Source organism: Leiobunum rupestre, chromosome 11 (assembly GCF_980474605.1).
Source record: "Leiobunum rupestre chromosome 11, qqLeiRupe1.1.hap1, whole genome shotgun sequence".
Taxonomy (NCBI): Eukaryota; Metazoa; Arthropoda; class Arachnida; order Opiliones; family Sclerosomatidae; genus Leiobunum; species Leiobunum rupestre.
Window position 1 is genome coordinate 36,321,721 of NC_143394.1, and position 27,812 is coordinate 36,349,532.

At 35.5% G+C, this 27,812-nt stretch overlaps 3 protein-coding genes and 1 long non-coding RNA gene across 5 annotated transcripts in view; 2 read left to right on the forward strand and 2 right to left on the reverse strand.

Annotated features, from left to right (window-relative positions):
- LOC149922432 (uncharacterized) overlaps window positions 1-11,199 on the forward strand; it is a 71,542-nt gene extending 60,343 nt beyond the window's left edge. Inside the window, exons 3-7 of one of the 2 annotated variants that reach the window (XM_090162931.1) lie at window positions 3,828-3,974; window positions 5,953-6,085; window positions 6,172-6,353; window positions 8,803-8,984; window positions 10,747-11,199. In XM_090162931.1, coding sequence (XP_090019057.1) covers window positions 3,828-3,974; window positions 5,953-6,085; window positions 6,172-6,353; window positions 8,803-8,984; window positions 10,747-10,902 — 800 coding nt within the window. In that variant the 3' untranslated portion in view covers window positions 10,903-11,199. The remainder of the gene's footprint in view (window positions 1-3,827; window positions 3,975-5,952; window positions 6,086-6,171; window positions 6,354-8,802; window positions 8,985-10,746) is intronic. The other variant, XM_090162932.1, reaches the window with a different exon arrangement.
- Window positions 11,200-14,859: 3,660 nt separating this feature from the next.
- LOC149922433 (ras suppressor protein 1-like) lies at window positions 14,860-19,262 on the reverse strand. The gene is made up of 9 exons (XM_090163240.1): window positions 19,016-19,262; window positions 18,366-18,416; window positions 18,228-18,295; window positions 18,102-18,154; window positions 17,914-18,032; window positions 17,754-17,836; window positions 16,994-17,108; window positions 16,791-16,923; window positions 14,860-16,718 (listed from the first exon to the last, which is right to left on the reverse strand). Exons 1-9 carry the CDS (start codon window positions 19,170-19,172, stop codon window positions 16,640-16,642), a joined length of 858 nt encoding a protein of 285 aa, XP_090019366.1. The 5' UTR covers window positions 19,173-19,262; the 3' UTR covers window positions 14,860-16,639.
- On the forward strand, window positions 16,872-17,914 carry LOC149922434 (uncharacterized). The gene is made up of 3 exons (XR_016477242.1): window positions 16,872-16,955; window positions 17,397-17,497; window positions 17,786-17,914. It is a non-coding gene; the product is annotated as an uncharacterized LOC149922434 (long non-coding RNA).
- A 1,114-nt stretch (window positions 19,263-20,376) lies between the features above and the next one.
- LOC149922435 (uncharacterized) lies at window positions 20,377-27,802 on the reverse strand. The gene is made up of 3 exons (XM_090163294.1): window positions 27,431-27,802; window positions 20,728-20,860; window positions 20,377-20,666 (listed from the first exon to the last, which is right to left on the reverse strand). Exons 1-3 carry the CDS (start codon window positions 27,433-27,435, stop codon window positions 20,424-20,426), a joined length of 381 nt encoding a protein of 126 aa, XP_090019420.1. The 5' UTR covers window positions 27,436-27,802; the 3' UTR covers window positions 20,377-20,423.
- Window positions 27,803-27,812: the final 10 nt, after the last annotated feature.

The window sequence follows — 27,812 nt, forward strand, 5'->3', positions numbered from 1 at the left end:
AATTTTATTTCGCAATAAAACACTAAAACTCATTGAAAAATAGCCAATGTGTTTATGCATTCCGCATGTACAAATAATATAATTAAAATAATGTCAGGCAACGGCGTAAATCCGGTTGAAAAATAACAATAAAACAGTGGTACAAAAAAACAGCAATAACCCGACCCATTGAGTTGGGAATATTAATCTAGAGGTCCAATCAAAACGTCGGATTTCAGTATTACGCGAAACAAGTTTTTAAAAAATAAGCATACTTTCATCTGCCCCCAAATGACGAGAAAACTTTATCATTCTACCCGTGGCGCCGTCTATCTCTCAATGGTTCGTTCAAATAAGACCCATTTTCCGGCAAAAATATTTGTTTTTCAAAAATAATGGATGGCGCCACGGGTCATATGATAACGTTTTCTCGTCATTTTAGAGGAGACGGCAAATTCGTAATTTTCAAAAATTTGTTTCGCGGGGAGCAGATTTGATTGGATCTCTAGATTAATATTCCCAACTCAATGACCCGACCAAAGTCAAAACCCCAGAACGACATGCTTCGAAACTTTGCAAATAGTTATTTACAAGTAGCTAGAGTTCTAAAAAATCTAGTCGTTATAATTTCAATAAATTAGAGACAGCTCGCCTAACTGCGAGTGAGTTCGTTGGTGAGAATAAATTATTCATTCGGATTTCGGTAGCTTTTTCCGCGTGGTCCTTCGATCAAATTCTCCTTCTCGAGCGAGGCTGGGCCGACTTTTCTTTTATTAGCCCATTCGGAGAAACAATAACGTGAGCTCGAGAGATAGACCACCTTCTCCATTCGCTTATCTCTCCAAACTCGACCCTTCGCTTACTTATATCCAGCATAGCCTCGGAATTACCTTCTTCGCGAGTATCTGGAGGACTAGGAGAAAACGGTGGACCAAATACTCTTCCACTATCAGTGGCGTGAGCGGAAAAGGAACCCCTCCCCCCTAGCTATCCCAAGTTATCTAACATTTAGTTCCGCCTAGACAGTTAACCACGTTGAAGCTATTGCAATCGTAAATGTGTTTGATGCCGTACTAGAATTGCTTATAGAAATTTAGATACCATTTTAGTTAGGTAATTTAGAGGTTTTTAGAGTTATTTTCCCTGGGCTGCTATTTCAGTATTAAGGCTGGTTCACACGGGCAGTGTTTTCCTGATTTTCTCTATTTTCTCGTTTTACCATCTTTTCCCGTTTTTCTGGCGCACGGGAAAACGACTGTACACACGGACCAAATTTAACGGATTTTTCCGCCGTCAGCGCTGCCGGTAAACGAGAAAACGGAGAAAAAAGTGTTGAAATATCTCTACTTTATTTTCCCGGTTTTTGAAGCTCTTTGAGTTCGACTAATCAGCGAGCGTTTCGCTGTCACGTGATATAAGGAGCGATTTTGAAAGTCTTTAAAAGTAGGCTTAAGAATTTTTGCGTCTCCCACGTGACGGCATAACGCTCGCTGACTGGTCGAGCCCAACGCCCCTCAAAAAAAGGTAATCCGTTTCCTCGTTCCCCGGCAGCGCTCGCTGTGATAAAATCCGGCAAATTTTGTCCGTGTGTACAGTTGTGTTCCTGCGCGCCAGAACCACGGGAAAAGGCGGTAAAACTAGAAAATATAGAAAACCAGGAAAACACTGCCCGTGTGAACTAGGCGACAAACACAGCACCCCATACAAGGAGAACGCAACCCGTCAAAAGTTGTGCATTTTCTTGTGTACATTTTTCATTGGTTAGACGCTTTAGCGCCTGCTGCCGTCGGAAGGGGAAAATTCGGAAGTTGTCTTCCCCCTTTCCGTAAAACGTTCAGCGTGAAGGTTCGTCCAATGAAATTTGTACACAACTCTGCGTTAGCGTGTTTAAAGACTAGCTGCTTTCTCCTGGTGTTTGTTGCTCCTAGGTGGCACCATCTACGGTGGATTTTTGAAAGCATATATTAATTAAGTTTTGTAGAAATGGGATAAACCAGATGGTGCGACAGTCACTACAAAAAGATACTTTGAGTCGGAGTAAAAACGTTTTTCCAAAATGGCTGCCTGTGTCCTTTTTAGCAGATAGATTCTGGCTAGGAAACGACCAAATCAGGTTTACACCTTTAAACCTCCTTTTCAGAAGTAGTAAAAAGAGTAGCCCTAATACTCCGGAACCAGCGAATAGTTTATGGGCCGGAGTAATTATCATCCCCGGAACAGGCGAATAAAACGTTTTAGGGTAAAAAAGAGTACACTTTTAGTCCGAGAACAGGCGAAATTAAACCACCTATTGAAACAAATAACTATTTAAAGACATCACTCCAGTTTGTGTTAAATAATTGAAATAAACTATTCCCGTTCCATTTCCAAGATGTTACTAATTGTTCTTCGAATCGCATTATGTGTAACCAAGAGCGCATTCTCCTCGAAGAGCAACTGTTATTTATAAACTGAACCATCTTGTTTTCGTCATTCCACCCACGACCGCCCATAGCATTCTTAGATGATCGAAAGATTGGCAACAGATGGTTCATGTTTATCCAGAGCCTCTTTCGCTCACTTTCTTTCCCCCGATCGATCTCCCCCCCCAACCGAAATGATGGAATTCAATGCTTTGAATTGCATTCCGTGGAATATGAGATGCCGTAGGAATCTCAACCTTTTTTTGGCGGTTTGATCCTATACCAGAAGTGGTATACATATATATATAAGATAAGGTTTGCTAAGGAAAACTATTTGATTTCTAACTCGATGCATGACACCTTGGCGCTTTTATTTGGAGGTCTTAAGGGGGAAGACTACAGTGAACATTGTCTACTTTCGCGCTATTTCAAGCTGAACTTTTTTAATTTTGTATTTTAACTTATAAAATTAATATTTAAGCGTAGACCAGCCTCTTGTTTAGTGACTAAAATAATTTTGTCAATTTTAAATTTTAAAGTAATTAAGTTATTACGTTTTAATTCGGACCCCCGGAGCTAAACAAGTTGGGCAAGCGCCCAAACTACCCTTTAGTTAGGACCTTATATATCGTCAACTATTAATATTAGAATTCTCCAAATTATTTTAAGCACTAGCCTAATAAGAAAAATATAATTCAATGCGGTAATTGTTAAAACAGAAACGTTCAGCTTGAACGAAAAAGAGGCTTTTACTGTATTCTTCCCCCTTAATGTATACGCTTTAACTGTTGCTTTGATCATTGATATCTTTTAGGAATATTTATAAAATTATATTAAAAATGGTTTTTAACTAATTCATAATCAAAATGCACGATCTTCTTATCATTGAAGAGTACGCCGGTGACTTTTTCGTGGGAATAAATTAGACCATAATCATAACATAATCATAAATAAGTACAATAAATTATATTAATAATAAATATTAATATAATGTAGTTATCATGTCACTTACGCTTAAAGAAAAATCTTTGAAACAAATGAAAAAAAATTGCAATTCATATAATTTTGTTTAGTTTGTATTAGATTCTATAAAGTGTTACAGATTTAAGCAGTCTCAATTCGTATTGTCAAAGTTTCACTATTAAAATTCGCCATCTTCGAGTGTCTAAAAGTGCTTCCGTAATTTCCGTACTTATTAAGATTTTGAACTTATTTCCCGATCAGGAAATTGCTTTTATTATTGATGCAGAGCGTAACTATCAATGGGGTAAGATTTGGTCTATGCTAGGGGGAGATTAGAGGTCACTAACAATACCGGTTCCAGCGGGCCCCAAAACCTGACACTGGCCTTGCTGTCTTATCGTAACTGTGCATTAGATTGTATGTCCCGTGTGTTTGCCTGATATGTTGTCTTTCTCTCTCTCTCTCTCTCTCTTTTCCTGTCAGTCCGCTCACTGCACGAGGATTGCAAATTCGCGGTGCAATGTCGCTCTTCGGGGTTGGATCCCAACACCACAGATTGCATACAGGGTCGCTGCTCCTGCAAACCCGGATTCATCCACTACCAAGACGCAAACAACTCTTGTATCCACGGTATACATCAATTCACTCAATCCTTTATGTCTCCACTCTTTTCTCTTTTTCTCAATTAATCTTTATTCTTTACGTATCACTCTTTCCCACCGATAACGTGGATGTTGGATGATCCTCTTTATTCAATCCCTTACCAGTTAGACACGTAAATTTGCCCTAAAACTCTCACGCATTGATCACGCTAAATGTGCTTAACGATTTTGTGGTAAGTAAAGGGAACGCGTTAGAATCTGACTCCCCTCGAGCTTCGTAAGTCTATTCTCTAAAGCCCAAACTCAATGTACTAGCTAGGCAGCCCAATAGAGACTATTGATAAATGAATCCGTGGCCGATAGGCAAACCCGCTTAAAAACTATATATCGATTTTAGCGGACCACCTTCCAAATTCTGAGCAGTTAGGCAGAAAGAAACTCGATTCTCCTCTAATCGGGGGTGAAGCCGGTGGATCAAAGCGTAAGAAAACCTATAATCGAAACCCGGGCTACTTGTCCCCGAAGATGAGGCGTCTCTGCCATTATATACTCTCAGAAACGTTTTTACTTTAACGTAATATTTTATACGCGTAAAAGTTTATCTTCTTCGGATGACAGGTGCTAAACTCAGCACGAAAGCCGTACGCCCCTCACGTCACAACGAATTTTTCCTTAGAGGAAACCTGGACGAATTTTTTATCCTTAGATTAAGGCTCATTTTTATAAGGTAGATGATCCCTTAGGAGAAACCCATCTTAACTCTTCCGAATTAAGGGTAAAAGTCGCGTTTTCGCTTCGTAAACTTTCCTTGTAAACTTTATTAAAGAACTGTAAAGCGTATTAAAGTGAAAAGACAAAATTGGTGAGAGTATTAAAATTCTTAGGCCAACCGGTAGCTACACTTCACAAAAGACTCTAGAAACCGCTGGATTATACTCTACTGAAATCTAATTGCGTACGTTATTTTGAGCTTAGCCGAGAATGGAAGCTAATCGCTTAAAATGAGAATAAAACTCTAGATGTCTGTTCGAAAAGGTTTCGAAAAAGGTACCTACTGTGGCGTCCGAAGTATTTTGGAATTGAGAGGCTTAAGAATACTTAAAGTTAATACAATTTAGTTGAAACCACAGGGTAAAATAGTGGTGTAATGAAAAATCGCTTCTCTGCAGTATATCTAAAAATTTCTTAACTGTATGGAGTTACCGTTACTCTTCTAGGGTTTTTAATATACTTAATATACCCCCCCCCCCCTCCTGTTGCAGAGAACCGTGAGATGGTCCAAAGGGTAGTAGCTGACTTTTAAAATCAACTAAACCCTTAGCATAGCTTTAAATAAAGTGTTATTGTACATCAGTGGTTCTCTGTAGAGGTCGGTAACGGTTAATCATTATCCATGATTAAATTGATTTTTTTTGGGGAAAAAATGTAAACAAAGAAATTTACCGGTTCATATTTCGGAAAATGATTAAAAAATATGTATTATTCGTAAAATTTGAGCTTTTTATCGAAAAAAACGTCGTTTTTCCGATGATTTTTACAAATTTATCAAAAAATTCATCAGATAATACAGAAATATAAATTACTTGATCAAAACGTTTTACGAATAATTTTGAGAGCTTTATCTATTGAATAAAAATTAACCATCCCCGACCTCTAGTTCTCTGTTCTTTATATAGTTATAATATATACAACATAGTCCTTAAACGTATTTGACTAAACCCTAGATAAATAACGGGTAATAATTTAAATATTAAATTAAATTAAATTAAGAATAATGGTAAAGCTTTTAGTTTCAATCTTTCTGAAAAGTAACTTTACCAATTTGAAAATCGGACGAGAAATTTTAGGGTTCCCAACCCTTCTGTATCCCCCCCCCCTTCCGACGCCACTGTGTACTTATAACGCTGAAAGTTAGACATTTACACTTCCATGTGCGTATTAAAAGTCATCAAACCGACAAATTCGTTATATTTGCACCTACTGATGTTTTTTAACGAACTTTCCAGACAACCAAGGAGACCATACGATCCGTCGCAATGGACCAAAGCCGTACCAAATGGAAACCAACATGATCATTATCATAGTAGTCATGGCAATTATGTTCGTCGGGATATGCGTGGCCTTGCATTTGTTCAGCAGGTACTGTGACCATCCCCAGCACACCTTCAAACCCACGTACCCAAATCCACTTCTTACGATTTTAACTGTGTCTTTTTTTTATGAAGGGCTCGATTCCGCAACCACCGTACCATTTTCAACTCCCCTCATCCTCGTTTGATGCACATCAAACTGGGAAAGGACAAAAAGGGCAGGAGAACCAGCCACTCCAGTTTGCAAGTCCCGGTGTCAAGACACCCCAGTATCTGTTCGCAACTGTCCGTCGGAGGGCCGCCCAGATCTAGACCAGGTAAAGTACCCACCCCCGTCAAGGTGTTAGCTGTAGATCAATGCTTGGCCCCTTAACCCTTACCTAATTTTGCACTTTTGTGATTATAGAAAGCTATCTTCGTGTTATTATGCTGTTCTAATTTCATAATAGAATAGTACCACTGCTTAGCTTTACCTATGGCTGCTATCTAGGAGCAACAAACACAAGGAGAACGCAGCTAGCCTCTAAATACGCTAAGGCAGTGTTGCCTACAAATTTCATTGGACGAACCTTTACGCTGAACGTTTTACGGAAAGGGGGAAGACAATTTTCTGATTTTCCCCTTCCGACGTCAGCAGGCCCTAAAGCGTCTAACCAATGAAAATTGTACACAAGAAAATCCACGACTTTTGACGGGTTGCGTTCTCCTTGTGTAGGGTGCTGTGTTTGTTGCTCCTAGCTGCCATTAAGTGAGGTGTTTAACCGGGGTTTTTTTTTTGTTTTTTTTTGCTCTATGGGGACTTTATCTCTTGTAAAACTGAAATAACTCTGTACGCTTCGAGATTTGGCAATATAGCAACATATGCTATAACACCCGTCAAATGAATGTATGAGGAAATATCAGATTAGCAGACGACATTTGGAAGTAAATGTTTATAGTTTGAAACTTTCGGATGTTGTGTAGAGAATATTGAACGAGCAGGAAGCTTTCACGTTTAAATTTCGGTCAGTAGGTGGCTCCAAAAAAAGTTTGTCGTGAAGGCTGCTTACGAAAACTGATAGATTTAAATATTAGCTAAGACCAACCATCTTTGAAACTTGGTCAACAATAGCGTTTGTGTGCTCAACACTTTGCCGTAAAGTTAAATCCATACACATAGAGCAACTCGGTTTCTATTCGTCTTGATCAACAATGATTTGCCAATATTCATGAGAATTCACCTTTAATTTTGGTACCACATTTGGAAATCTTGACTTGCAACCAAATTAGTTTAAAAAACCGTCCAATAGAGCACTAATTAAAATAAATTGAAGGGAATGTTTTAATTCAGGATGGAATTACAGTAAATCTATAGTAACATCTTTCGTAGATTTTTATAGACACGTACCTTACAGATGGACTAGCGGATTATAGATTAACTTTCTTTTCATTTTTCAAATTTACGTATTACATTAACCTTTAAAAAATTTAACCGTTTGCTTATAGATTAGATATCAGATAATTTTCATTTACGCTCAGATATTATCAGATCAGTTGATACGGGTAAAAATTCAAACCAAATAGTTTAAGCCCGAAACTAATCTGAATTCGTAGTAAACCGACAGATAGAAGGGGTGAGCAGATTTCAGTTATAAATTTAACACATTCCCCAATTAAATTATGTTTCAAAATTTTAATTGCTGTTTATTTTTATTCGCTTTACTAAATGTAGCAGTCAGATTAGTTCAGATCACTTACTTGAGATAATTAATTAAATAGAATTTGAAATCAGATTGCTGGGTGAGGGAAATATAAAAGATTAACTCGAGCTGAGTAATTGATTATTTTCAGATACCTGACAGTTACAACTTGAATAATCTGATCAGGTGGCAGTGGAAAGCCCTTAGCTCAAAAAGGATTCCCCCAAATTGAGATTTCAAAAATTTGGTTTCCATATCGCTAATCACTCAGGCGCGGTTCTAGGGGGTTTCCCAGTGGGCCCGTGCCAACAAAAAGTTTATGATTTATATAAACTTCCAATTGATTTCCTCCCCCACCCCCTACTATTCCCTGAAGTATGGGCCCATCCAAGAATCATTTTCTAGAACCGCGCCTGTAACCCCTTGGAATTCGTACAAGTGGGAATAATTATTGGGTTACCAAGCGAAAGTCCACCGCACTGCGGTGAAATGGGAAAATGTTAATTAGAGACGTGAAGTGTTTTCTGAAAAAGTGCTCCGTATTTTAATTAAATGACGGAACAAAATATTTTTTCAAAAAGTCGTCTTAAACAACAACGAATAAAATATCTATTTATTTTGCGAGCAGAAGTAAAGAACTTCCATAATTTTATTAGTTGAAGTTCTGAAATATGATTTCTGGTAGAAAGTAGCATTTGAAACATAAATGTTACCATTCCCAGTCATTCCCGTTGAAGCAATATCCATTCCCATCCCATTTCCGTTCAAATATTTGTCTTTCAACAATTCCCATTCGATTTGACATGAATTTTATAATTTCTGCTCATTCAAAGTATTGCGACCAGAGGAAAGGTCCATTCCCAACCATTCCAGAACTCCAAATTACATTTCCCATTCATTCCTAAACCAAAATCATTCTCGTGGTAGTACCAGAAGAAAACCCGCTTTCATGCATTACTGTCGATCTGTTCCAAAAACGTGTAAAATGAGCTAAGGGTTATGGCGTTATAACTAAAATTAACGCGTCACGTACCTTTCAGTGTCAAATCGATAAATTGTCATATGAAAACTAAATGTGTAATTCCAGGTAGTCGAATGGGTAGCCGAAGAGGCAGTCGAGTAGGAAGTGTCGCCGGAAGCCCCAAGGGCAGTCCAAACTCAGTTCGAAGTTTCCAAAAAGATTTGGAAAGGGGAGTCCAGGAAAAATTGGGAGCACCAATTGCCAAGCTGGACGAAAGTACTACGCCCACGTTTGATAATACCAAAAAGGTAAAACAGACTTTTCGTTATCATATGCGATGGTAATTCGTTACATCAGAAGTAAATGAGGCATGTTATCAAGACGATTTTTCCCCACATAATTATCGTTAAACGACTCCCCTCGGATCCATGTTACAAGAGAGCTGAAGCTAATGATTTACTGTCGTGGATTAACGGTTTCATCTCCTAAATTTCCTAAATTTCGTGAAAAGCTAAAAGACTGGATTCTGTTAGGGCTGTGCGAGTACTATGCCTTTTTTTTGGCACTCGTCAATTACCGAGTGCCAAAAAAGTGCATATTCGGGTACCCGATTACTCGAATAAGTTGCTCTCCAAACTCGTCGAGTATTTGTTTTTCTAATCCTCGTTGCTTCAAAGTTCAAAGAGGCATTTTAACAACTTTTTGTTGGCCATAAATGGTGCCTACAAAGTTGTGGAAACTGGTTCGTTTAAATTAAAGGAATATTTTTCAGCATTGAAAGTTACTTTATACTCTTTTTAAATTTTATTTCGTAATTACTTGAATAAAACCAGCTCCCAATCAAGTACTCGATAACCCGACTCGTTAAAAATATTACTTGAGGGTTTTTTTAGTTACTCGACTCGAATAAGTTAAATTTTCCCCTTAATCATGTGCTCGATTACTCGACTCGACTTCAATATTACTCGACTCGAATACTCGATGAAAAATTGATACTCGATAACCGACTCGATTGCCTAAAACCACAAATCGCACAGCCCTAGATTCTGTACTAAAAGAAAATGTCCCCAGTTCTCGGGACAAATTTCAATAACTGTGGTTCATTTACTTCTGCTTACATTATATGGATAATATAGATGCACTACTGACTAATACAAGCAAGTGCATTGTATTTTTACTCATTAATGAACAAGAGATATTTACTTTGGGAAGTCAATGAAACATTTCGAAATAACGCTACCCAATAATAAAGTTGGTAAATACGCCGTAAACGAATTTGACGCTGTGTCAACAAGAAACGACGATGATGTGCTTAATCACTTGAGGCCAAGGATTATTGGAAATTAAATCGACGCCCAAAGTAAAAAAAACACTTACTTAACCGAAAGGTTCAAGTAGTGTATCGAACAAAAAATTAATATCCTTTCTGAATGTACTAATTTGGAAAATTAAAAAATTAATTTTGGATCTTATTCAACATAATCGCAGATTTTCCAACAAGAAGATAATAAATTTTTAAGTGGTCAGCAGTAGCTGATGAATAGTTTTTCGTTAAAATAGACGAAATTTAAACCCCATTTTATGAGCGATTCGTCTCTGAGAGAAACGTGGGACAAATTGCATTGTCTTCCAAAATAGATTAGGTTATCTCAAAAGTAAATGAACCGAAGTTATCAGACTGCTATACTCCCCATGTTGGAGACGTTTTCCTTATGACCTCGAAATTGAAATTTTGTGCGCTCCTAGGCCGAAAAAACGTTTTTGTTTTTATGAAACCATTTTTTATACATAGTAATAGCTATACCCACAATTTCCAAGTGCAATTTTTCGCGTCAAAAGACGGGGATGGAAATTAGCTTTTATTCGACTCGATTTTCTCATCATTTTCATAAGGAAAACGCCCTCCGATTCTGAGCGCCATTTCGATAACTTCGGTTCATTTACTTCTGATTATATGAGGATGTTACTATATTACTTTGCACGATACTAGTGTATTCTACTAAGGTGTCTTATAATTTTTGTTTCTTTTTCTACCCAATCCCTGTCTTTTCACTACTAACGCAATAAAAGGATAATTGGAAACCATCCAACCCTGGTCCCGATGTGGTGAAAGAGGCATCTGTGGTCCAAAACGGACCAAATTCGCCCACCATCATCGTAACTAACATCAGTAACTCGAGATCTAGTTCAGAGGCTCACTCACCAGGCTCTGCCACTCGAGTCTAAATATCTGGTTCAGGAAGGATGTTCTTATAAGCAGCTTAACCAATTCCTTTACTAACAATCTAACAAAATGAAATCAATTTTATTTTCTATATATATATAATACACAAGGCCTGCGTCGTATTCCATTAACACATAGTGATAACCGTAAAAAAAATTGAACACGTGCATTTGAAACGGTGTAAAATTTGACGAACTTTTTGGATTGGAACTATTTCGAAGTCAATTCTTATGATCTGATTCGAACTCTTAATAATAAAAACGCGCGTCTATTTCAAAACTCTAAACTTAACATGTGATTGAAACCCATTCGTTTAAATCTAACATTATGAGATGTAAGTAAATGGGAGTAATGTATTATTGTAATTGAACTTGTCTGGGAAAAAGATGTACGAGAATATGATATTCCATTTAACTTAAAACCTATATAAAAATATGTACTCAACAATGTTGCGAAAACACCAAGCCTATCCTCTAGCTTTTTAGAAATCATCCTACTTCTATGCACCTTTAAAAGTAATTGGATATTTATTCTAAATTCACTTTTTGGAAGAAAAGACATATTTTCTCTACTTAATTTAACTCTGTACTTAAATGATGGTGAAAACTTTAAATGGACAATTCTTGTCATTTAGATTCCGTGGTATTTTCTACTAATATCTGCCTGACACGAACTGAAATTTAAATAGTTTCGACCAAAAAAATAACGTATTGATAAGTTAAAATTTGAAAAAAGAAAAAGTTTATGATTTTTATCGTCAAAGATTTTTAAACTTTTCTCGTTTCAAGTTGAAACTTAATCTTCATATCCCGGGCGAATATGGTTTTTGGAAACATTTGGTGTTTTTTGAAATTAGTCTGCTCCCATAAGTGATTCTTTTTGATATTGATTCACACGATAATGTGCCGTAGCTCACTTTTTCTAAACACCACTCACACTTTCTGAGAAAATGCCTTCCAATAATGACGAAAGTGTTATTTTGTACCCAATTTTCAATTTTTGTATAACCATAAAACTTTACATTTCTTCTTTCGTGGAACGATCAAAATTTGTCTTTTTGATCTTCGTCAGTAAAATTTGAGAAAACGAGCGTGATCGTAAGAGGGCCCTTGATTGTAGAGTTTAGGTTGCACCAGATGCGTAATAAGTACGAGCATCGAACTTGCCCTATTCACTGCTGGTACCATTTATCCATCATCCTTTGCAAAAACTCATATTGTGAAAATGGACCCGTTACATAATACAATTATCTAGCTTTAATGCCAGCGAAGCTATATTTAACGTAATTAACAATTATAATATCTTTCGGAGAAACAAAAAAATTTAATGAAGTATATAAAATATAGTTGAAATTTTGTATTTCAATAGATAATAGGTTGATTGTATATAAGCCGCTCTACATACTTCAATTCGTGTAAATACAAAAAACAATAGCTTTGAAAAAAATCTTAAAAAAAAACCAAACATATACCCTTAACTCATCAAATTCATAGAAAATTGCAATTTGTATCTGAAATTGATAAATCGTACAAAAATTAAGGTGCATTTCTTAGGGTTAAAATATAGGGATATGTTTGGGCCCATCTTTTGTTTTGGTAAGGGGGGAATGTAACTTTTAAATGTACATTTGAAATGACTACCAAGTGATTTCGGGTAATTATTTTTCAATGAGAATTAGCCTAAAACATTAACGCGAATTAAATTTACAAAACTCGAAAGTGACTTGTGGTACCTAAAATATTTCAAAGTACCGTTCTTGTACAAGTCACGCTATTGGAATTGTAAGGGTCAGCCTCGAATAATCACTTGGGTAGTCCTTTTAAAAAAATATATGTACAATGTAAATACAACCATCACTGTATATTAATATTAATATATAAAAATAGTGCGCGTCGAACAAGCTAAGATGTTTGGAAAGCTTAGAATGAACTAGCCAATTATAATACGAGACAAAATGAGACATCCCACACTGCTGAAGTCTTTCTTAAAATAACCTTGGATATTCTTATCAAACTCCTCATAATAAAATAATATATATATAGCCTTTACGATCACCCGAATGTGATTATAGCCTTTAGTGTATAGGTTTCCTACGAGTGAAATTAACCTTTATATGAAAAAGTAGCTCTTTGTAGGAGCGAGCAGTGTATCTTTTGAATAGCTTACATAATTTTTATTTAAATTTCCGCCTTTTTGGTGGCAAAACGTAAGAATATCTATGGTCAGAATTAGCGAATGGTTGAGGTACACTCTAAAAATGGCGGAAATTTTAAAAACCTACGAACATATGTAGTTTTTCCAAGGAACAGAAATTTTTAAAACCATTTAATTTTGTATGCAAGTGCAATATAAACCACCTTACAGCTATGCCTAAAAACTTCCATAGGAATATTAAAATCTGGCATTAAATTTAAAAAAAATGCAGATTAAATTTATTTAGAGATATATAAATACTTGTTGTAGGGCTGTATAAATTATTAGTATACTGAATTGCCAAAAAATGCATAACGATGCTAAAAATTTAACGTGTTATCTTTAGCATAGGCCGAAATTTATTGGGTTGGGCTGGCGAGTGATTAAGAAAAACAAAGGTCTTACTTAGACCACGTGTTAATTTAAATTATTTTCCATAACATAAAATGTTTACACTTAAAAGAAGATTATAATTGTCTATCGCCATCACTTGCAAAGCCCAAATATTTCCAGTTTAAGAGTTAGGATCTTAAAGGCTAGGAGAACATTTTGAGTTAGTGTTAAGAAAATATCAAACTTAAAAAATATCAATATAAAATATTACCTACAAAAGATAAAATTTAAGTATTATCATAGCTAAATCCCCATCCCAAATGTAAATTAAATAAATTAGGTAAACCTCCCCAATTTTTTATCCAAAACTCAAATCTCCCCGTGTAAATTGGTTTGATCGGGACACTGCTATACAGTGTTCCTCAATTTTGCTCAACCTATAAATATTATAAATATAATAATCTTTAAACACTGTAGCACTAACTATTAAAAAAAAAAATGAATATTCTCCACTATAATGAAAACCAAAAGAAAAATTTTTCTCTACATTGTATGATACACGGATTTTCTACCTTTTCCAATTACATTAATAAGCCTTAAAACTAAAGAACCCATTATACTTAAAAGTTTGCGAAACAAAAGTTTTTAAACAGCACAACATGTGTTGGTGGGGTTTGCAGCACGTTTGACATAATTAGTGATACATTTAGCACTTTTTAACATGAATTAGTCCAATTAGTAACATACGGTACTTATAATTGTACCGTAAATTTATTGTACAAATTCTTCTGATTTATTTTTTATTTTTCAAGCGTTCTTTTATAATGTTTTGTTTTTATTTTACCTGTACTGATACTTTACTATTTTCATTACAAAACAAAATATGAATCAAATGTAGTCAAACTAGATTCAAAGTGGTATTATTTGTTTCTCAATTTTTTATTTTTTATTCAAACTAATATTGATTAAGAAATACTTAATATGTTTATGTCATAGGGATATCACCTACAATAATAAGAGCTTTAATTGTTGGTGCTTAAAAAGATTTTCCTCGGTGCTATTTGCATTTTTCAAGAAAGCTTATTTAACATAAAAATCATGGAAATTGTTATTGATATTTTGTAGTCAGGAGAAATGATATGGAATAGTGGTTTTAACCAACTTATTTAAAAAATTAAAATTTAGAGGGGTATCTTGATAAATTTGATCATACTGAGATAGAATCCAAAATTTAAATTTTTTAACTTCAAATTACTTCAAAATGTCAAATTCCATTGAAAAATTCAAATTCAATATTTCCTGTAGTAAAACATTTGCATATAAAACATGTTCTTTTTTATTTAATTTCAATTTTCTTCTGTAAGTTGTAATAATATTTACGATGGAAAATAAAAACACAGGTTGTAATATAAACATATCTTTAATACGTTTTAAGAATCCCCCCAAAACTGACAAAACTACATAATTTGTTTTAATGTTTTAGTACACCTATATACTTAATATATTTTATATTTAAAATTTTTATTTTCAAAATACTCATTATCCATTAGTAAAATATGTTTTTTTTTTCTTTTTATAAAATACTGGAAATACATTTTTAAAAGGCAGCTCCATTGGCATTCACTTGCTTTTAATGAACGTTCTAGCTAAGAATGTAAATAAATGGTTTTTTAATCTCGGTGATGGTTAAAAAAATGATTTCTGAACCGATAAAAGTAATATACTATTTATAAGAGTTTAGTATTGCACTAAATTCTATTGTAATATTTTGAGGAAGCCGTATAAGGTTAACCAACTGGCGTCTTAAAAACCATACATTTTTATTACAAAAAGCTTTGACACGATTTAATTTCTTTTTTAATAAATTAAATCCATTAAGTGACTTCTAAAACTAAAAACAAATGCAGATGGGAATTATAGTTAGCATGTTCAGTTCTAAAATTTCCGAAATAAGCGATTTAAGCTACATTTAATTTTTGCTATACATTATCATAAAATTTCAAAGGCACATTTTGAAAAACATTTAAAAGAAATTCAACAGCATACATTTTTTGGGGAATAAGTTTTCTTTTAAATACTATTAGCGATAAAACATTAAAAAACAAATACAGTTTAAAAACTAGGTATTTTTTCCATACATAACACTTTTTAAACCCTCGGTTTTTTCTCTTTATAATTTTAAACTCATTCTCGTCACAGTCTAATTGAACACGTTTTTCATTAGCGCGTTAAGCAATGCCCAATTAATAGGGCTGTGCGAGTAGTGGTTTTAAGCAATCTAGTCGGGTAATCAAGTACTCGATTAAGCCAAAAAATTCCTTATTTGAGTAGTCAAGTAGTTAAGAAAAACGTTCGGGTACTCAATCGAGTTTTTTTTTCAGATAATTGAGAAGTTGGTGACTGAATTTACTTATTATTCATAACGAATTAACGATTTAAAAATTAATAATTCATTGACTGATTAACTGTATTTAACATTTTAACTACTAAATTGATACCCAAGTAACCGCCTTCCGAAATCAAGAAGAAAAGCCAAAGTGTCAAAGTGGCGCTCAAAATCAAACGAGAAATTTCAAAATTGCGCAGCCACACTACGGAACGATTGGTTTTTTACCGTTTAATCATTATTTCACTCCCTTCCCTTTTCCCTATCTTTCAGTTACAAACCTATTCTAATATAGTAATATCAGAGAGCGTCGCGTTGAAATTATTGCGTCAGAAACACAAAAAAGGAAAAATAATAACTTGACGAATTCCGCAAGGCAGCTTATTTGAGTATTCGATTACCCGATAATGTCAATTTTTGATACTCGATAATCGACTAGTATTGCATTTTTCTTAATCGAGTTACGAGTTCGGGTACCCGACCTAAAAGAGTGATGGGTACTCGATGATGATCAAGTATTCGCACAGCCCTACCAATTTAAAAGCTCATATTCCACATTAACAAAACATTCGCGATAAATTTTCATTTTGATTCCATTGGGTTTTTTTACAAATAAAATTTGAGACAAAAATATACTTTTTCGCTTTTTTTTTAATGTTAAACATATTGCGTGTTCACACACAAAATGGAAGAACGTTTATTCTAATTTGAAGTCTTAATATGCGTTTTTATGACTTTGAAGTTGACCAGTTAGGGCTACTTTCATGAAAAATAATTTTTTTTTTCTTCGTGATCAATATATAAAGTTTGGTGCATTAATTTTTGTCTCAGTTATGGTCCCTTTTCTTGCTCTTTTTATTTTTTGGTGGCGGTGGGGCTCCCGCTTGCGAATGTCGACCATATAAACTAAAGTATAAAATGTGGATTAGCTTTGGAAAAAATAAAACGCAGGATCACTGAAAACTAAAATTTACTTACTATTTATAAGTTTCAGATCTAATGTATTCAATAACGTGTGATATACCAAGTTGTAGTTGGTCAGCGATGGGTGGAACCCACGGATTGTTATCCATTCTGACAACGCAACGATGACTTAGAAGATCTAACTGACCTAATATCAAAGACGAAATTACAATGTTAGATGTAAGGTTATAGCTGTCAAACAGTCTATCATATCTTACCAATTTCGGGTGGTAGAACGGTTAATCGGTTACCCTGAATATGAAGTTCCCTTAATCGAGTTAATTGGGAAATCTCTTTTGGCAGTGAAATTAAGTCGTTTTCTCTTAATCCGAGCTATAGCGGGATTTTCATTAGTGATATTATTACTTATTACTAAAAGATTTGAATATATCTCATATGAGAGAAATAAAGTGAAGTATCAAACGAAACCATTTAAATGAAAAATGAATTTTTTTTGCCTCGACACACTTTTCAATGAGACTGAATTTCCCGAGAAAATACTGATGCGAACATCACACCATGCCTCAAAATTTCCCATCAGTATTACTTCAATTAATCTAAAAATACTCCGCTCAGGGATATTTATTTATAAAAATTTATTTTTTGATGTAATATTTTTAGATAGTTACGAAATGAGGAATATTTTTTTGAAATTTTGAAAATGAACGGGAGTTTGTTCAAGCCAACAACATAAGCAGTATAGGGTGATGAAAACTTCACTTGTAAGTGAATATATATACTTCTGTTATTATTAAAAAGAAACTGGCAAAAAAGGTTTTCAAAGACGGGTTACAAATTTTACGAATTCCTACGCGACTACTTGTTTGATAAAAAAACTTAAGTCGGAAGCAAGCTAAAGTGGGGCTTTTTATGACGTCATAAATGAATTTGAATAGACAGCTTACGCAATTTCTCTAAATGTGTCTGTCCCGCGAAAGAACACTAATGCCAATCTCTTTTTATAAATTTTTTACTTACAATTTGTAAGTTTTTCAACTGTCCTATTTCAGGTGGGATTGTTTCAAAGTCGTTATCTCCTAAATAGAGAGCTCTGAGGGTTTCTGCGTAATTTAACCATATAATTAGTCATTTTAATTAGAACATGATTAAAAATTATAAACATTTCAAGTGAACAAACCCAAGATGAAAAAGTTTCCGGACAGAGATTTCTCATTCAGGTTATTGTAAGTCAAATCTAGCACCTCCAACGCCAAGAAAGCACCGAAACCCCGAGGCAAAGTGCTTAATTTGTTCATTCTATAGAAAATTAAGATTGATAAGTTTAAATATACATGGCAGCTAAGTTTATACCAATTTTGTTTTTACCCAACATTCAAAATTTTTAATTTTGGCATGGATGATATGGATGTGGGTAATTCCTAAGAAAAAAGTATTTTATAAAGTGTTAATTTCTTTAATGTGTAGACATAATTATCTATATCATATTAGTACCTGAATATTATTATTGAACAAATTTAAAATTTCTAAATTGGGCATATTCGCTATACTGGGTGGTAAATCTGTGACAATAAAAAAAATCTTTTAACCACAAAATTGTGGGTAGACATTAATATGTACTACGTGTCTTACTGGCGATTTTGTTGTGGGTTAGAGTTAGCCTCGTAATGTTTGTCATGGCCACTGTAAATATTAACAATTTGAAAAATTAATACACTTATTAATAATTTAAATTTATGCTATGTAGAGGGTTTGAGTACTGGTGTACCGTAATTGCGTTATCTTAATTACGTCATTATACCGAAAGGCCCGGTGGATGTTAGATTATTTTCAATTTACACGGACTCTACTAATTAGCAATACACCTACACTACAAGTCGGGCCTAACGAAGAATGTGTCACGCACAATTTGTCAAGCTAGTTCGAACTGTATTTAGCGAATTTGAAACAGAATAGCCTGAGAAATGTCAGTTATAACGAAAGACAGGTTTTTTGTGTTTTGTTAAGGGGCTATAATTTGAGGGAGTTCACACACTGCTGGGCTGGGGATATGGGAACACATGGCTATTTTCAGCCTCAGTATATCCCCATCAGAAAACATTGGCGATGGGAGGAGGAGGAGATTTTGAAGAGAAGTGGGCTCCGCATCCAGCCTAGTCAACCGGTTCTCCCTCGCCCGTTCGTACGCTCTCCCTGAGCTAAATATTGCCATCCCAAATTTGGCAGCTGACCCGATTGTACACGAAAAAAGCAAGGGCGTGCCTTAAGAAAACAGAACTTACTGAGGCCGTGTAGCTCCTCAAAAGTCGTAACCCCCTTGTCCACCAAATCAATTTCGGGGTTATTTTGCGTCCGAGCATCCTCTATAACCTTCCTGATCTTCGACATCTTATTGAATTCCAAGAAATTGCAGGAAGTGTTACTTGTTTTGGTCTCCATTGCGCATGCACAATATTCGAAACACTCGCGAGCGACACAAGAACTTCCGGCCGTCTGCGAAGCCGCGCGAAAGACGAGTGTCTGGATCGACCAGTAGACGGCGTCTTCGTCAGTTCGAAAAGAGTTTTTGCCAGTGCCGTTATTACGTTATTTTCTTACTTAGAAAACGTCGTGGGTAGTCATATATTCCCCTCCTACCAAATTTCTTAGCTCCCCCCCCCTTCTTTTTCAATCCCTTTAACTTTGTACAAGATTTCTCTCTTTTAATGTTGGGCGTTTTGGCTTATATGCCATTTATGGAGTTCGTCCCAACTTGTAAGCTACGTCACGTATACTTTCGTGGGCTCGTTATTTCGTGGATGTCCTAACCACCGTTTCGTCCTCTTCAACCTTTTTCCTTCAGCTATTTCCTTAACAATTTTATCTCCCCCCCCCCCTCCCGAAATATATATATTCATGAAGTAATTTCTTTTCCAGACTAACGTAAAATATGCGTGAAACATTATTGAATGAGAAATGGGAGCTAACCGTAAAGGTTCTTTTTGTAAAATATATTTTAACGGCCTTGAATATGCGAATTGAACTTATCTTTCGTATTAAAGAAATTTAATTTGAAATTTTAACGTGATTTGAACTTTGGTTCAAAAATAAAGTAAGGTGAAGAATATAAATTATTACACTATTTTTATGAATAAGTGTAATTTTAGCTAGATAAAGTTAATATTTTTGCTGAAAGATGGCGATGGCTCCACTAAATTCAATATTTCTTTTGGTTGCCGAGGGATACACCCAAAACGTCTAAGAAAACATGGTTTTGGTGGGCTTATGCCGATTACGTGTATGTCTGTCATACTTCGGATTTAGTATCGCAAATAAATTTTAGTTACGAATGCTTGAAATTACTTTAATGCGTCATTGCTCCTTTTTTTATTTTGTTTACAAGTTAATTATACCCACCACCAAAGAAACCCCAAAAATGCCTATTTCAATCAAATTATTCAAAAAATAATAAATTTATTATAATTTATGAACAAGTTAAAAGTCGGTGTATATAATATTTGTAAAACTCTCTGAAGAAACTGATTGCCGATTCCAATGAAATTATTCAAAAAAATAATAAATTTATTATAATTTATAAACAATGTAAAAGCCAGTGTATACTGTATAATAAATGTAAACCAGATTTTTGTTTATGTATACAAAAGTAAGAAATTGTGCTGGTGCAGAGGGTATCTCAGTAAATGTCCTTGACTAAATGTCCTTGACTAAATAGAGAGTGGCGCCTTTGGGGACGTGATAGTAAGACAGTCTCCTGGACTCGTTGGTGATGACCATTTGAAAGTAGATCAGAACGTAGTCCGTCATGTCCAACGTTTCCATCTTTCGAACGGTCATTACTTGGGCCAGCTGGGCTTTGAGGTCGCCTGCTGAAACCAAGTTGGGATCGGCTAGTAAAGCAATCGTAATTTTGCCAGGAACATTGACGTAGAGCTTCTGAAATGAGAATCGGTTGTAAGTCCTCTTCTTGAAATAGTTATCGTTACTTTTTCCTTACTTTCGGTTTCTGCTTGATGGGGTGTCCATCGACACTAACGATGTCCATCCATAATAGACAAAGAATGGTTGCTAGCATCAGATTCAATCGATGCTTGGGACTCAAGCCGTGAGAATTTCCGTAAAAGAGTGATCTAAATTAGAAATTTTCTATTAGTATCCATAGTTTAAGCTATTTATAATAGCAGGGTGAACAGGAAAAGGCTTTGAAATTTTTATAGGAAAAATAGGAATTTTACAGGCGAACTGTGTATAGGAAATAAAATAGGCGAATTGTAGGAAAATATAGGAAACTAAATAGGTGAATTATAGGAAAATATAGGACACTAAATAGGAAAATATTGGAAAAATAATAAGGTGATTATTGCATATCGGTATACTTTGACTCGTACATTTCAAGATCATAATCTTTATTTTCAAAACACCATGCAATTATAGGAAAATAGGTGAAAATAAAGGAATTTATAGGAAAGCATTAAAACTATAGCCAAATATAGGAAGTCTGGTCACCCTGCAGTAGTCGAAATGAATACCTTAAGGCAACTAAGAAGTACCTTGGCACTAGGAGCAACAAACACCAGGAGAACGCAGCTAGCCTTGAAACACGCTAACGCTGTGTTGTGTACAAATTGCATTGGACGATTCTTTACGCTGAACGTTTTACGGGCGGGGGGAAGACAACTTCCGAATTTTCCCATTCCGACGGCAGCAGGCGCTAAATCGTCTAACCAATGAAAACTGTACGCAAGAAAAGGCACGACTTTCGACGGGTTGCGTTCTCCTTGTGTGGTGGGCTGCGTTTGTTGCTCTTATAGTTGGCCGGCTCCAACGCATTTTTCAAAATGAGTGACTTAATTAAACTATAAGGAAAATATGCTCTAAATAAAGTAAATTTAACTTCGCAATTTTAATTAAACATTTTAAATAGTTCGGTGTATGCTTCTATCCCATTATGAATTAGCTCAAGCTAGCGATGGTACAGTTTTGATTTTTCTCCAATTTTATTACGTTTTTTTAACTGTAGCTTTAATAGTGAACGCCATTAATGGGGAATATTTGTCTCTATTGTCAAATAACGTTGGTGACGTCACCATATTTTTACTTTGAACACTATAGTAATTATTTTAAAAGAACCCTTGATAGACCAGTTAAGCTGATCTTAATACCTGTACGAAACGTATCGATTTGGAATAAATATATCACTGATCCCCAGGTGTCTTAAAAAATAAACTGCTCCAATCAGGAAGTATTATCAGAAGTAAATGAACCGAAGTTATCGAAAAAGCGCTCAGAGTTGGAGGGCGTTTTCCTTATGAAAATGATGAGAAAATCGAGTCAAATAAAAGCTAATTTCCATCCCCGTCTTTTGACGCGAAAAATTGAACTTGGAAATTGTGGGTAAAGCTATTACTATGTATAAAAAATGGTTACATAAAAACAAAAACGTTTTTTTTTCGGCCTAAGAGCGCGCAAAATTTCAAATTCGAGGTCAAAATGTAACTTCATAAAGAAAACGCCTCCAACATGGGGAGTATAGCAGTGTGTCAGAATTTATAGCCCGGTGTACCTAGTAACCACCGGAGGCCTATCATCATAGTGCCCTACGCCAGCGTCCACCTAGCCCGGACAGGTGACAAATCCAGCATGGGTAGTAGTACCCTACTACTGATGGTCGCACCTTTGACGCTAGCAGTCTGATAACTTCGGTTCATTTACTTCTGGTATTATATGTGTGATTTGGAATGTCACAATAATTCGTGTAGAAACCAGTGGCGTCGCCGTGATTTCCTAATTGGAAAGTTGAAACATCGAGGCCAACTAGGCAAAATGAAGTTTTTGATGCCATTTTTTAATTTAGGAAGCATTTTTCCAAAACAATTGAAGAAAACCTTTCGCCAAGTGAATCGGAAAAATTCTGAAATTTTAGGAGGCGCTTTTCGGAAATTTTAGGTGTCGCTTCAGCAATGTTTCAGGACTCTCAAGCCAAAAACACCCTAACAACGGGGTTGGTTTTGCAACCAAGATCAAATCAGGAGTGCTGTAAAATAATTTAATCGCTTCATACTCGTGCCAGTCGGATAATATTGCCGAGGGGGTAGGCACTTTAGTAATCAGGTGTACAAATCATAGGTAATCACGGGAATTCAATTAAAATAATCACCGGAAATCACTGAAAAATTAATAATATAATAATAAAAATAATAATCAGCTAGGCTAATACCCAAGGCACCACCTTAGGCCTAAGTCATCATGCGACTTATGAAGCCATTAATTCAGGTGGCCGGGTTACAATGCGTAGGAGGGTGGTGGCAAGCCCTGCATGCCACGCGTTCGAGCCAACAGCTAACTGTTACCGTTAACCTCAACAAGTTTTTGTGGAAGGGGAAACCGAAGATCTCGGGGGAAAACCCCTTAAACCAGTGGGGAGATAACTTGCAAACTCTACGCGGAAGGAGTTGTTCCGAGTTTTCACCGAGTGCCACAAGCTGGGATCGAACCCGGCTCGTCTTGCTGCGAGGCGAAACTGCTAACCACTCCGCCACCCCATGGTAAATTTACAATTGTAAGTAATAACTGGAAATCACCAATTAAAAATCAGAAATCAGGTGTACGAAATATTTACGATTGACTACCCACTCAAATATAGCTGGTAAGAAATGGAAAACGGCGGGTCTATTTTAGGACGCCAGCTGGGAAATTAGGCGATGAGGTGTCCAACATTTTTCTTATCAATCCCTCTAGCATCTCGGTGACGCGTTGAATTGGTTTTACGAAACAAGTCCTTACTTTTTCCTCTATGACTCGACGGCCATTCGAGGTCAAAGGGCCACATAATCATTTGAAATTTGTTAAATCAATTTGTAGTCAATTTTCGAAGACCGATAAAGGCCAATCAATGAATTTGAAAATACATGTTACGTCTTAGGGAAGTTAGGGTCTATTAACACGAGCCAGCATTTTTGTCCAACTTCGTTGGTGAGAACGGTTTCGACTCTAGTTCCGAAGCTCCATTAGAGCCAGGAGGCCTATTCTACAGAAATCGGTCAGCGAGCGATAATTTTTTTGTCGACGGACTGAGCGACCACTCCCTAACTACAATCGTTCTGAATTTTGGAAATGGGTATTCTACTCCTCTTATTCGGCGATGTAGTTACTAGATCAGTCGTTCAATGGTATGAACGACCAAGGACAGTAGATACAGGGACGAGAAAGCAGGAAAAAAATTTAGATTTTAAACGTCTTCATATTCACGGGGAGTTAGATGTAAACAAACCGCGGCCATTGTTAAGACGTGGTTCACCATGGATTGTATTATTGTAGTTAGTTTTTACCATTTTGATGTTAAATTAAAAATAAAACTACGAGCGTAAATAAAACAATGCCCATTTGTTTTGAACACTTAAGCCTCGTCAAGAACCGCTAAAATTATAGGTGACCGCCTTTGTTTTGTTTACAACTAACTCTCCTTGCGTTTAGGTCCTTTTAGGTGATATATTCCAACAGAGGCCGCCAATACACTTTCTCGTCCCTGTATCTACTGTCCTTGGAACGACGGAGATTTTAAACCAAAAATTCCTCCTATGAATTTAGCCAATCACGACGTCCGTTGCAAAGGGTTTTGCAATCAGCTGCTGCCGGTCAGCTGGGGAAAAAACCCAAACAGCACACTCCGCGTCACACGTGGTTATTGTTGGCTTCATATTGTCGTGTTTTAGGGTTACCCTTACCAAAATCGTGACTGTCACTTTTAAACTTAAAAAAGTTTTATTTAAATCTGCCACAGTTCCAAATACAGTCTCAAATCATATTTAATTCATACCTATTCTGAGACTAATGAGAGTCTTAATTACGGTTGCAAAAATCTTGTGAAATCAAGTTTTAAATAAGTATGCAAGAATCAACACATTTAAGACTTAATTTAAGCTGCTACAGTTCCAAATACATCCTTTTTTATTACTTGTTTTGAGTCTAAATCAAGTCTTTTATGACTTGATTTAAACTTAAAACAAGTAATAAATAAGGATCGATGTATTTGGAACTGTGGCCTTATTACTTATTTCATATTTGTTTTGAGTTTAAATCAAGTCATAAAAGACTTGATTAAGACTCAAAACAAGTATGAAATAAGTAATAAATAAGGATGTATTATGAACTGTAGCAGCTTAAATTAAGTCTTAAATGTGTTGATTCTTGCATACTTATTTAAAACTTGATTTTACAAGATTTTTGCAACCGTAATTAAGACTCTCATTAGTCTCAGAATAAGTATGAATTAAATCTGATTTGAGACTGTATTTGGAACTGTAGCAGCTTTAAATAAAACCTTTGTAAGTTTAAAAGTGACAGTCACGATGTTGGTAAGGGAACTCTAGCTATAATTAGAAATCTGCCGATATCAGTAAAACTAATATACATCCCGGGTGCGCTATATGTGAGCAGTCCACTGCAATTTATAGCGGGTAGTTTTTACGCTCGGGCGTCCTTTGAAAAAATAAAATTATATTCTAAATATCTAATTTTATAATGACCCTCTAGCTGGCTACAAAAATACTGAATCAAAAATGACTACTTTGTTCAGCTGTCATGCTGGATTGCTATTTTTGACCCAGTTCAGTTGTTTTACACACTCATACTTAGAATTAATTTTACTTGAAATGAAATATCCTATCTTCCAGTGTATTATTTAGTAAATAGACTGAATATTTTTAAACTTTTATTTTATTACAAAAATTTTAATTTTAAGTGTGTGAGGGGTTCCAGTAAGTTTAGCTTAACCAAATATAGCCAGCCAATCCCGTATGACCATTTTGTAATCAAGCTTCAAGATTCAACTCTCAATTAAGTCTCTTTCAAGTCCTTAAAAATGAATCTCCCATATGAGACTAAAGTGAAGTCTTAAATGACTCTTATATTTATCTAATATTGTAACTCATAATCAACTCTCAATTAAGCTTCTCTCAAGTCTCCAGAAATGAGTCTTCCTAACTGGGACTAAAATGAGTTTCATTTAAATATATAATAATAAAACTTTTTTATTGAGACTAAAATAGAATTTATTTGGGACCCACAATTCGGGTCTCAGTTTTCTATGCTTACATAATACTTAAAAAATCCTTGATCCCACATTGAGACTAATTGGCGACTAAAGTAAGACTCCCATTTTGGTAAGGGTAATTTCATAATTAAAATTAAAATGGCAACTAACAATGGGAAACGGTCGGGGGAAATATCGGATATACAAAGAGAAATAATGGTGAATAATATGAGTAGTAATCCGGAGTTTTTATCATCAAAACAATCGCAAACGTTCACAAACAAAAAAAAGGCTTAATGTGGGAAACATTAGCTAACATCCTAAACAGTGATGGAAGTGGTCCACAAAAAAGTGTCATTTAATTCGAAAGCTTGTGATTCATCTCTTATCACTCTTTGTCTTCTTATATCTCGACGACCTTACCTATCAGCTATTTCAGCTAATCTTAATATTTGCAATTCGATTACTGCTTCCGCCATTTTATTGAGAATATTGGTCGGTGAGATCTTAACTACACCATCAGACCATGTCGTTCACTGAACGATAAATTCTGGTAGTTACCTAACGACAAAAAATTTAACGACGGAGTAGAATTCCATTTTTATCTTTAACCAAGAATTATCGTCGACGGTCAAAACTGGCATTCAAACCTACTTAAACTGGGTTTTAAGCTCTAGTGTGACCGTGGTTTTACCCCTGTTAGCTTATAGCCAAGACTTAACCTTATTTCAAATTATGACTAGAATTTAGAAAATACTAAAATATATCCCAAAACAATTACTTAATAATGTTTACTATACATACAGCAATATTATTTGACATTATTTATAATTTTATTCCCATTATTTTTGAAAATTCGAACAATTTTACTTCCCCGCCTTATCGTTTGAAAGCGATTGTAAGCGAACCGACTTGGACGAGTTGCATCCCGAACCAATACGAAGCGATTTCTCAGGCTGGTTAAGAAAACTAGTTATCCGAAACGAAGCGATTTAGGGGTAATTGTGAACCTGGCTTTAGTGGCCAAAGCAAAATACTTGTAATTCTTTAAAAAAAAAATGCTACCAACACTACTACAAAATATGCGAATTAACATTAGTAAAGGTGGTTGAGTCTAATATTTTCATTTAGTTTTGTTCAGTCAAAAGGATGTTTACGGAAATTATTAGATTTAAATTTTGCATCTAAGCCTCGGTACCCAACAAGTTATTGAAAGTTTCGCTACGTTCACTCGATTTGTGGTGGATTAACGAATAGGCTGAGTAGGCTTAAGCCTAGGGGCCCTGAAACTTGCCTAAATGTATGAAGGCTCGAGACAAGGCGAGAACAAGGTCAGGGTGTAGCGTATCCCCTGGAAATTTTTATTACTTTTTAATTTGTTTTTGACTCAAAGTTTAAATTTATTGAGGGTTTAGCTTTTTTGTCCCCTTTTCATTATGGACTTTTCTACCTTTTCGCTTGTTTTAGCAGTTTTTCATTACAGTTCATAGGTGGTTCTTATTCACTTCTAAAGATCAAACCTCCGGTGCTAGTTAATCCACATTTCAGGCCTAGACATTCCCAGTGTATCGTATATAAATTCCTAGCGCGTGCAATTAATCAATTGTTTCGGTTTACCAGTGAATTTTACTCGGTCGCCTTAATGTTATTGTAAAAATGTATCGCTTACCGCATTTTTAACGTGGTCGGGTATTTCGCGATAGCGTTCAAGTTCTTTCGTGTCTGACGAGTAGTCTGGAAGTGCAGATCTCGGTGAGTTTGCAATATTTAACAAGAGCAGTTCTTTTTTATCACGATTAAAGTTTACGTATCAACGATGTGTCGCTTATTATTTAAGATGCAAGTGGTGATAGATTCCAGTGGTGCCTTTCAACCTGCCGTACTCTGTCATACTCCGCCGGGTGTCCCTTCTGGTTTCGGCTCGGCCGTGGTCACGTTTCGTGTCCTCTTGGGGGAACTGAAGACACTGGCTAGCTCGCCTTTTAACTCGAAGAGAAATGACTGAACCCTGGATTTCGTTTGGATATTTATACTAATTGAACACATCGGGG